General features: G+C 44.8%; 1 protein-coding gene across 1 annotated transcript; it reads right to left on the bottom strand.

Annotated features, from left to right (window-relative positions):
• Window positions 1-5,390: 5,390 nt before the first annotated feature.
• On the bottom strand, window positions 5,391-8,591 carry Ccn2 (cellular communication network factor 2). The gene is made up of 5 exons (XM_041654758.1): window positions 8,261-8,591; window positions 7,954-8,173; window positions 7,460-7,711; window positions 7,113-7,324; window positions 5,391-6,739 (listed from the first exon to the last, which is right to left on the bottom strand). The coding sequence occupies exons 1-5, from the start codon at window positions 8,315-8,317 to the stop codon at window positions 6,443-6,445; spliced, it is 1,038 nt and encodes a 345-aa protein (XP_041510692.1). The 5' UTR covers window positions 8,318-8,591; the 3' UTR covers window positions 5,391-6,442.
• Between the last annotated feature and the right edge of the window lie 2,751 nt (window positions 8,592-11,342).

The raw sequence follows: 11,342 nt of genomic DNA, 5'->3' as shown, positions 1-11,342 counted from the left end.
ACAGTTTTGAGGCCGAATGTCCAAGTTTCAATATTCTCATTGGGCCTCTGCTGCATGCATGCCTTCTGGTCACGTTGCAGTATGGAGGATGATATCTTGACAGGAATGAGTGGAAAAGGCAAAGAATAGTGATGTGCTGAGACCAGAAGCAAGAAGGATTCAAGGGGCATGCTGCATTCTTTTCTAGCCATTCACTCCTGTGGCACATAACAGGCTCCACGAGAAGCACACTGATACTTTTTGAAAATGGTGCCCTCAGTTATCTTTCCATCTTTCTTTAGGCTTCCCCCTTTTAAAGATCCAATACTTCTACTTAGAGTCAACTACTACCAGAAAGTCCTTGGTGTTTTAGTGCCTACATTTCATTAAAACCTGCGCTTAGAAAGCCTTCATTGCTAAGTTCTCATTCTGTGGATGCTTTTGCAGTGGACAATACAGAGAAGAGGTATGTATATGTGCATGTGTGCATTTGTACTTGTGTGCATGCACACTTTTAAATTTAAAGAGCTTTACGCGTATGAGCATTTGCTTGCATGAATGTGTGGTGGCTTGTGTGTGCCTGGTACCTGAGAAGGTCAGGAAATAACCTCTGATGCCCTGATACTGGAATTACAGATGGTTGTGAGCAGCCGTGAAGGTGCAGGAAACTGCACTCAGGTCCTCTGCAAGAGCAGTAAGTGCTCTTAGTTGCTGAGCCATCTCTGCAGCCCCCATGTGCACATTTTAAAGGGGGACTCACTGATGCGGCTATTTCCAAGTCCAGCTCAGGAGAGAGAGCGTGTAGTTCACCCCTTTTTCACTGTGGCTGGGTTTTCTGTCTTCCTGTCTCTTCACTCTGCTTTGTGGAGCACATGCTACCTTCGTTTTCTGTTTCATCTTTAATGGCTATTCTTTCTGTATGCAGCCACCATAGGCTGTGTTTTCCTCTCTCGAACTTTCTTTTCACCTTAGTTCTAAAGATAAGATATGTTCTTATCCCAGCCGAAATGGTTAACAATGAGGACAGGACAATCAATTCTGATGAGGAGTCAGGAAAAAAGACAGTCTAGACACTATGTGTGGGAATGAAAATTAGTTCAGCTGCTCTGGAAGTCTATGCTGTGTTTCCTCAGAAAAATAAAAAGGGAACTAACATACAACCCAGCTAAATCACTTCTGAGAACATACCTGAAGGAATCCAAGTCTACAGACTGTAAAAATACATGCACATTCATTTTAACTGCAGCATAATTTGCCATAGCCAACTTATGGCTTCGGTCTAGGTAGGCATCAACAAACGAAAATGTGGGATACATACACAATAGCATTTTATTCAGCTCTAAAACAAAACCCTGTCATTTGTAAGAAAACAAATGGAACTGGAGACCATTTGTTTTCAAAATACATAAAGGTATATTTTTGTATATTTTTGCTCATATCCAGAATGTGTTATATCTCACACAACACACTCACGCACACATGCATGCACGCACATGCATGCATGGGATAAAGAAAGGGGAAGTGTTTGGGAAGAAGTAAAAGACAAGTAGAAGAGAAAGGAGAAGGAAAAGGGTGGTGGGTGGATATGAGCTAAGTCCATGAGACACATGAAAATATATCAAAACAAAACCTATGATTTTGTGAAATGACTACACAATAAAAGTTTTTTTTAAAGGATCTACTTTATCATTGTGATTGACAAGTTCTTATATTAACATCTCAAACATGTGGTTTTGGAACTGGCTCACTAATACGTTTCTTAAAAACAATTCATGGGATCAGTATGCCTTTGAGTTATCAAATGTTTTTAATGGTTTGACTGTGTACTTTGTACATTGCTTTCATTTTTTTTCAATTACAGTCTTTTATTGTGTTCAAAAACATACCAACTTGTTCATAGAATCCAGGATCTTTTTCTGTAGCTGGATAACTCAGATCTTAGTTAATAATAACTTTTTACTTATTATTTACTTACTTATCTGCCCTATCATTTCTTTGGCAGAAACATAGCACCATCCTCTAAGGTTCTGGTATCTTTGTTTTTCACTGTTGTGAACTTGTTGAATCTGAGCAACTGAATCTGAGACTAGTTTAATATTGTTTCCTTGACAAATGAATCATCTTTCTGGGTTCCCAGTTCAGTGTGATGGTTAGTGTTCAATGCCATCAGGTCCAAGAGCCTACTGAGAGAAGGTCTCAAAAATTGTGACTTATGTGCGATTATGTTTGCATGTCTAGTTGACAAAGGATAGACTTGTGGTGGCTAATATTGTCAACTTGACAGCATCTAGAATCATAAAGGCAATGCCATAGTGAGTTTCAATGGTCAAATTGGTTTACCAGGGAAGGGGGAACCTTAACTGAGGAATGTCCTCCATTGGATGGGCCTGTGAACATATTGGTAGGAGTTTTCTCAATAGCTAATTGATAAAGCAGGGCACTGATATTATGGGTAGTACCATTCCAGGGCGGTGGGTCTGGGCTGTATAGGAATGATAAATGAGCAAGCCCAAGAATGCAAGCCAAGTAAACAATGTTCCACAAAGGTCTCTGTTTAAGTGCCCACTTCTACGTGTCTGCTTTGAACTCGTTACTTGGCTTCCCTTAATGATGGACCAGATACTGTAAACTGAAATAAACCTTTGTTTATTTCAGAGGACAGTGTTTTTATCACAGTATCAGAAAGAGAACTACAACAATAAGCCTCTGGGTCTGGTTAAGAGAAGTTTTCTCTATCAGGTTAATTGAGATGCTAAGACCGAGGGCCATTGCCTTGCATCGGATGTGGTCCAGCCCTCGAGTGAATAAAACCAAGAATGCTACCTGAACACTCGAGCATTTCTATCTGTCTGCTCATTGACTGAGGATGCACTCTGAGCAGGCACCTCAAGCTCTTACCATTCTGTCTTCCCCTCCAAGACAGACTGCGTGCCATTTTATTTTTGGCACAGTGGTTGCACCTTAATCTACTGCTACCTCTGCCAGAGATTGCAATGCCGCAATTTAGGGCCTGTTTCTCTAGCAGCAGCCTGCCAGGCAGAAGCCTGCTGAAAATTCTGCTCCCACAGGCACCAGCCCTGTTGTTGCCACTAAAGGTCTCTTTAACTAAATCTCCATCATTATAATGAGAATAAGACTTGAGATTCAAAGGCTGGGGTGAAAACCTGTGAGCTCAGGCTGAATAGCAACTAGCTGACTTTCTCAACTTTCTGGTGAGATGGTAGACGGGTGATTCTGCTTCGCCAAATGAGAAAAACCAAACTCCACCCAGGACGAACAAGCTGGTCTTTCCTCCAACATTCTACGATTTCCGGTGCTTCTCTATCTCTCCTCTCTAGCTCTATGGTTGCTTTCTGTCCATTAGTTGCTAAGGCAGCCTTCTGACCCAAGGTTAATTTTATTTAATCAATGCAAATGCAAATTTGGGTTTCACAGTGTGATCCAATAGCCCCCAACACCTGTGTCCTTCAACTGTGTCCCAAATTAAGCCCTTCCTTCCTTCAGTTGCTTTTGCTAGGGATCTTGTCACAGCAGCAGAACAAGCACTTAAGACACTTAGTCTCCCAAGTAGCTGGGATCACAGGCCTCTGCCACTTGGTCCAGTTTCCTATTTTTTTTAAAATATTTATTTATTTATTATGTATACAATATTCTTTCTACGTGGATGCCTGCAGGCCAGAAGAGGGCACCAGACCTCATTACAGATGGTTGTGAGCCACCATGTGGTCGCTGGGAATTGAACTCAGGACCTTTGGAAGAGCAGGCAATGCTCTTAACCGCTGAGCCATCTCTCCAGCCCCCCAGTTTCCTATTTTTATCTCAGTCTTCTTTCTGTTGCCCTGACAGGCTCTATTTTGATTCCATTTTTAAGTGTGTACGTTTTGTCTTGGACAGCAGCCCCGATTGTAAGTTCTATTAGAGTCACCCAACCCCCCTCCCAACTCAAGTCAGCACTGTCTTCAAGCCAACCAGCTGTAGTTCTAGCCAGCACTTGCTGGTTCCTTGGGAGCTCTCTTGTTCTCAAAACATCACATGTCCCCTTGTTTTTTTCTCTTTTCCCACGCCTGCTGATACAGCTCAGGCCTTTGGGTGGTTGGTGATTTGTCTTCATTCCTATCTTGGGGTCAAGGGGTGTCTTGTCTCCTAATTTTATTACATGGGAGTTTGGTTATGCAATTTACTTACTGTTTCTGTGTGCAGATTTGGAAATCCTTTCATCCACTCCAGCTTCTGGTTTTTCCAGAATTCTCTGATTCCCTTCGGAAGTTAGTCTCTTTTACCATGGCTCTTCATCTTTGCAGCTGGGCATCAGTTGACGGAAAGGAAGTGGGAGCCAGCAATGTACTGTTTATGCCCACTTGGGCAATGGCTGCTACAGCAAGCGTTGCCTGTACCGGTGAGGGCACACTCTAAAGCCCAGTGTTGCGACCAGGAGCCCTGTTCTCATGGGAAGTTTTTCATTTGGTTTGTGGTGTGGGCACTGTTTGTAGCATGTCTCCACCTCCGGGTGTAATTTTTGTCTCTCAGAGTGACGACAAGATTTCTAACTGCAGGACAGGTTAGTCTGCCTGCAATGCTTTTTTCCTCACTGAAATCCACAGCTATCCTCATCTAGGAAAAGAAAACAGGTTTTTAATTGCCTTTAGAGTGTTTGTGGGTCTCTCTTTATCACTGTTCAGCAGAAGCCGGGTGTGTCCAGGATCATCTCTACATCAGGGTTCTTGATAGTAAGCCACATTGGTAATTAGGATATGTTGATTATAAGGTCTGATGCAGCCAAACATTTGGGACAATAGTGTGGAATCATTTTACAATGAAAACCATTTCCATTAATGTTAACAAATGGAAAATTGTCTTATCCTGTCTTTTACAGTTGTCATAAGTTATCATGGCAATAGGAAAACATAATTGTGCACAATGAAACATGGATTTCATTTTAATGTGCATGTTATTCTACACTTTCTATTTAAACAGTTGATAGCATCAAGTTCAGAAACAGCTGAAGGTGAACACGCAATATTTAAATATTTTATCCATGCAAGGCACAGACTAATTTGTGATGTGCAAGATTAGAAATTAACTCCAAAGTCCAGAGGTACTGGTGTGAAGGGGACTGAGTGGACTATCACAGGGGTCAGTGGAGTCTAGAGTCATCTACATAGAACTGAATTTAAAGTGCTCCTTAAGCAACTACATATGCCTGTGTATTCAACATGATGTGCATATGTGCAATCCTATGACACTCCCTTCAGTGCAGAAGATGCTTATGTAAGATTCTATTGATTCCTATTATTCATATATCCCAAAGGTATTTGTAAACTCCTAAGTGAGTTACCTTAAGATAAATTGGAACTTCCCATTTCCATGCAGGAAAACTCAAGAAACGCTTATAAGAAAGAACAGTCAAGATCTTCATATAAAAAATATATACTTTATTTTCAACTAGAAAGGTGCAAACATGTAACTTTTGGTCACACTCTCAACAAATAAACTGCCCAAAAAACAGTCATAGTCAAAGCTGAAGCGAACACTTCCACATGGGAATCTGACCAGCTCCCCCGAGCCAGCCACTTCTTAATAACGGCCATTTGTTCACGGACAGTGAGGTTACCATATTTCCCACCAGAAATCTGACCTGCGAGGTGTTGCTTCACCGCCAGCAAACCTCCATCACTCAGGGTGCCATTCCCACTTCAGTATCTCCTTGGTTTTGAATCACAGACAATCTTTATGTCTTATCTATGGTGTTCAGAATTTGAGGCTATCAGTTTAAAATACCAAAAGCATTTAAAACAAAAATAGGCACAGACAATTTTAAATTAACTTAGATAACTGTACAAATATATATATATATCCACAATATTTACAATATCAATAAAAAAAATCTGGCTTGTTACAGGCAAATTCACTTGCCACAAGCTGTCCAGTCTAATAGACAAGATTCCGACTCCTGACCACCGTCATTCGAATCAGAATGTCAGAGCTGAATCTGCTGTTATCAGTTAAAGAACAGCTGGACTCAGCCTCCTCTAGGAGGAGGATACACTGCCCAGCTGTTGCTAGAGCAGGTCCGTCTGCAAGCATGCTATAATTTTCCTCCCCAATTACACTCCAAACAGCAGGCACATTGCTGCTTTTAAGATGATCTCGGATAGCACCAGCCTTTCTCCTGGTGTCTCCATTGTTCCTGGAGACACACCTCAGTATACATACATTCTGGCGCTGTGTGCTAATGAAGTCCAACTGTCAAGTCTAAACTGTCTTCAAACCAGTGTCTGAGATTGGCAGACTATTAGTATGACAATGGCATAACGTTCTCACTATTGGTGGGAAGTTTTCTCCCCCAGCAGTTAGAAACACAGATTTAAATTAATGTGCTACTGTAATGGTTTTTTACAGAAAGATGAGATGTAACTCAGTTCAAGTTATAGTCTAACACGTCCATGTCCCTTCCTCCCTGGCTTTATGCCATGTCTCCATACATCTTCCTGTAGTACAGGGACTCAAAGATGTCATTGTCCCCAGGACAGTTGTAATGGCAGGCACAGGTCTTGATGAACATCATGTTCTTTTTCATGATCTCGCCGTCGGGACATTTGAATTCCACGGGCAGGGTAGTGGTTCTGTGCGGTGTGCAGCATCGGCCGTCCGTGCACACGCCACAGAACTTAGCCCGGTAGGTCTTCACACTGCTGCAGCCGGAAAGTTCGAACTTGACAGGCTTGGAGATTTTAGGGGTACGGATGCACTTTTTGCCCTTCTAAGGAAGACAAGAAGTGAAACGGCAATTACTACACGGGGAGTGGCCCTTCCTCAACCCTCTCTAGTCTAGCCCTATGTCATCTGACTTGTGTTTATATTCCGAGTGGAGAGACTGGGAGTTTCAGTTGCCAGTTTTCCCAAAATAGCCATGGCCTCTTTTGGAGTGTCTTGAATTAGCTAACACCGTGGAGAATTTTGCAGTGGAGAACCAGTGGCTGTCCTTACACAATCTCTCGTTCCAGCCAGACAGCTCCACGGTTAGATATTTTTGGAGATAACAGGCCTATAATTACAAGGGAGTCGAGACACCTAACTTTGCTTCTCTTCATTATCATTCCGGGAAAATGAGGGACTGAGGGCAGAATATGTACCTTAATGTTCTCTTCCAGATCAGCTTCACAAGGCCTGACCATGCAGAGGCGACTCTGCTTCTCCAGTCTGCAGAAGGCATTGTCGTTGGTAACCCGGGTGGAGATGCCCATCCCACAGGTCTTGGAACAGGCACTCCATTCTGTGGTCTGGACCAGGCAGTTGGCTCTCATCATAGTTGGGTCTGGGCCAAATGTGTCTTCCAGTCGGTAGGCTGTGAGAGCAGGACACATAAACACAAGGTAAAACAACCAGATAGGACAATTTTCCCCCTTCGCTTGGTGAACTTGGGCCTGGGCCCTGAGGTACGGGAGAATGAATAACAGAAACTTAGAAGACCAGAACTCACCAGCTAGTGCAGGGCCAACCAAGGTGCGATCCTTGGGCTCATCACACACCCATTCCTCACAGCATTTCCCGGGCAGCTTAACTCTTCTTGGGAAGGGGCAGTCAGGGCTGGGCAAGCGGACATCCATGCTGCACAGGGGCACGCAACCCACAGCCCCGTCCAGACAAGTGCATTGATATTTGCAGCTGCTTTGGAACGACTCACCGCTGCGGTACACCGACCCGCCAAAGACACAGGGTGCACCATCTTTGGCTGCAGGAGAGCAAGAGAAATATGTAGATGTTAGAGGGTCCCAGAGATCAGAACAGCTGTGACACTGTGCCTGTCAAGGCAGTGAGCTAGGGTCAGGACTGGAAGCAGCTGTAGACAGGGACTTAGGTGAGCAATTCCCTTTTCTAGAGGGAATCATGGTGGGCTTGACAGAAGTGGTGGTTCAACACCAAACAGGGGCTCTCTCTTGCCAGGGGCCTGGGATTGGGGGCTGCGGGTCTTACCGGTGCACACGCCAATCTTGCGGTTGGCCGGAGAGCCGAAGTCGCAGTAGAGGCCCTTGTGTGGGTCGCAGGGGTCACGCTCCGTGCACAGCTCTCCCAGCTGCTTGGCGCAGACGCGGCAGCAACCGCATCCGTCCAGCACCAGGCTCACACCAGCCGGGCAGCGCGGCGCTGGCTCGGTACACTGGCACTGCGCGCCGCAGTCCTGGCCGGTAGTGGGCTGCAGAGAGGAAGAGGAGGGCGGTCAGTTTGCGATCGCGGCTCGCTCTGCCCTCCCTCCGTCCTTTCCGTCATTTTAGAAGCTTACCCGACTGCAGAGGGCGAGGAGGAGCACCAAAGCGAGGCTGACAGGACTCTCGACCATGGTCGGGACGCGGCGGGAGGACGCACAGCAGCGGGGCGCAGAGGCGACGAGGGGCGCGGCCGGAGCCTGGACACGGACTCTGGGCGGAGGTTGGTGTCTGGAAGCTCCAGGCGGTGGCGTCTGGGACTGTCGGCTGGGGCGGCTGCAGTCTGGAGGAGGTCGGTCTCCTGGGGTCGGAGCTGGAGTGGCTCTGGCTGCCTCTTCTTGGAGGGAAGAGTTGTGTGAGGCTGGGCGGGCGGCGCTGGCTTTTATACTCTCCCAAGCCGCCGGCTCGCCAAAGAACTGAATGGAGTCCTACACAAACAGGGACATTCCTTGCATTCCTCCCCACCTTCCTGCCTCATCAACTCACACCGGATTGATCCTGACCCCTTGACACTCCGCATTCCTCCGTCTGAAAAAGCTGGCACACTTCAGCTCACTAGAAAAAAAAAAAAGGGCGCTGTGTTTCCAGCACAACACCAAATAGATTTTCCCCCCCACCGTGTCCTCCTTGAACCCCTAGTGATAATATCATTTAGAAATACATGGACAATGATTATTTCTCGTGTTTCTTCTTTTTAAAAATATCGCCTTGCCAGTTCTATCTACTAACATAAAAAAAAAAAAACTTCTCAGAACTGAGGTGGTTGAAGAGCCACTAAGAGAAAAATCCAAAATTATTTCCTTTTCATTATTTTTGCATTTTTTTCTTTAAAGAGGCTCTAGTCTCTTGGAGTTCTACTGAGAGTAGAGGGATGCTTATAGCCATATGAAAGCCCCCTCCCCACCCCGGATTTCAAGATGTCTCTGTGCAAAAGTAAATTCTATATCTGAAATATAGGCATTTGATCTTTGGTCACTCGAGATAACGGTTTTAGTGACTGACAGCCAGACTGGGGCGCATGTTGGGGGGTTGGAGGAGGAGGGAAAGGAGGAGGAGGAGGAGGAGGAGGAGGAGGAGGAGGAAGAGGAGGAGGAGGAGGAGCAGGAGAGAGGACAAAACCAGGGTTTTGAGTAAGAATGGAGGTTCCTGGGGGAGAATTTCAGCCCTCTTTATAGTTGTAGGGACCTTCTTTTGGAGGTTCAGGGAGGGAAGGAGAATGACCGAAAATCATTAGTAGGTCTATATGATTTCAGAGCAAGTGGCTATGTGTTGGGTGGGTAGGTATCAAGATGGGACACAGGCTGGGAGAAACAGGAGGGAGACTGACCGGTTCAGTTGGGGCATTTTAAACACTGCTGTCCTGAGGTTCATCCTTGGATTTTACTTACACTAAACCCCATAATCTAATGATGTTGACGGTTGTTTGGAAGTAAAACATTTGTTGACATCACAAAACGACAACCAGTTGGTTTGTGTCTAGTTATAACCTGTCTATAAGCTACAAGTGTCAGCGCTTAATATATTTTTAGTGACTCCCCCAAGGGTCTATGAATAGTGATGGACCTCATACTACCCAAGTAGCTTGCAGGCCGGGGGAGGGAGGTAAAGTCCAGGAAAGATACATTTATTCCCTGTTTGTGTGTTGATGTTAAATAAAAACAATGTGCCTAAGCCTGTCTCCATTTCTTAACATCACTATTTAGCTACAGTAAGGACCCCTTTTTATAAAATACTGTGTGGTCATTTAGGACCTGTGTTATTTATTGGCTTCTTTTGAGAAGAACTTCAATAATTCCCATTTTATGTAGAGAGATTCTGGGACCATGACACTCTTTGCCCTAATGCCACATCATTTACCGCGGCTGATACCCGAGGATGACTTCCTCTCGTTGCTGATGCTTCTGAGTGGTAAGTGTACCTTCATGGAGTAACTTCAGAAACCCTGTATAGATCTACAGCGTGAAAATAGTCCGTTTAAATTGGTCGCTTTTATTTCTTTAATTTTTTAAAAATTTTCAATTACTCTATGGACGAACAGCGCAGGGATGAGGGCTAAGCACTTCAACCTTGGCAATGACCCCATCATCTGCACACAATTACCTCGTTAAGCCAGCCACATGCTGTACAGGGCAGTTGCATGTCAACAGTGAACAGTGAGAAGTGGCTGGAAGTGTGAGCGGCCTCTGAAGTGCAGGAAGAATTTTCATCGTTGTTAGTTAGTGTTCTTTCCAAACATTCCTCAAAGAGAAGAGGCCGGGGAGTTCCTATTTAAAGAAAGAACATTCCAAGTGATGAGAATAGCCACATGTCATATTAAAGGCAGCCTGGCCCCTAACTTGCTTTCCTCATTGATGATTTTTGAAAAGCCCCAAATATGTGGGAAGCCACAGTGAAGTCTTTCAAGTGTTAACCTGCCAATCATGATCCGTGCCACCAATGGTCAGAATGGTGGGCTGGGGGAGGAATGGGCAGGATTGAAGGGCGAGTACCAGCTAAGGTGGGATGTGGACTCTGAGGTGAGCTCTCTGGCTTGCTATGTGATGGGGGGTGGGGCAGGAGAGAAGGTGGAGCAGACTTGGAAACCACAAGAGCATCCGAGGAGCCACCAAGGGCTTTCTGCAGGCAGGGAGCAGGCTCAGTCATAGGGGTAAGTGGCTGGGCTTTTTATAATTGAGGAACTTTGGTTATGTGCTTAAAACTGCCATTCCCAAATCTCAGGAAAGACACAAGGAGAAGCTCTACTCCAGGCTGTCATTTATAAAATAAAGATAAAAAATTTCAGATGCGCAGCTTTCAGTGGGGATAAGTTATGCTATAATTCTCATAAACAGATACTTCCTGTTTTTTTGCTTGTTTTTGTTTGTTTTGGTTTTTTGAGACAGGGTTTCTCTGTGTAGTTTTGGAGCCTTTTAATCGTAATTTTCATCTCTTTAGCCTTCCCTCATTTTTCCCCTCTCTCGCTTCACCCCCCCCCCCGCTTTCTTCTTCTTTCCTGCTGTTAAGAATACATTGCCACTCTGTACTGCTGTTAAAATATATCAGCATTATAACTTGTGGTTTTGCCATAAAATTCACACCTCAAATTCTCAGTAAGTCCACGATGAGTTCCAAATGAATGGTTTTAATATTAAGTAGGGGAAGCTACCTTGTTGAAATGTA

This window comes from Microtus oregoni, unplaced genomic scaffold, assembly GCF_018167655.1.
Source record: "Microtus oregoni isolate MIOR12 unplaced genomic scaffold, Mior012 000006F_ref0000085, whole genome shotgun sequence".
Taxonomy (NCBI): Eukaryota; Metazoa; Chordata; class Mammalia; order Rodentia; family Cricetidae; genus Microtus; species Microtus oregoni.
This window is presented reverse-complemented; position numbering and strand designations above follow the sequence as displayed.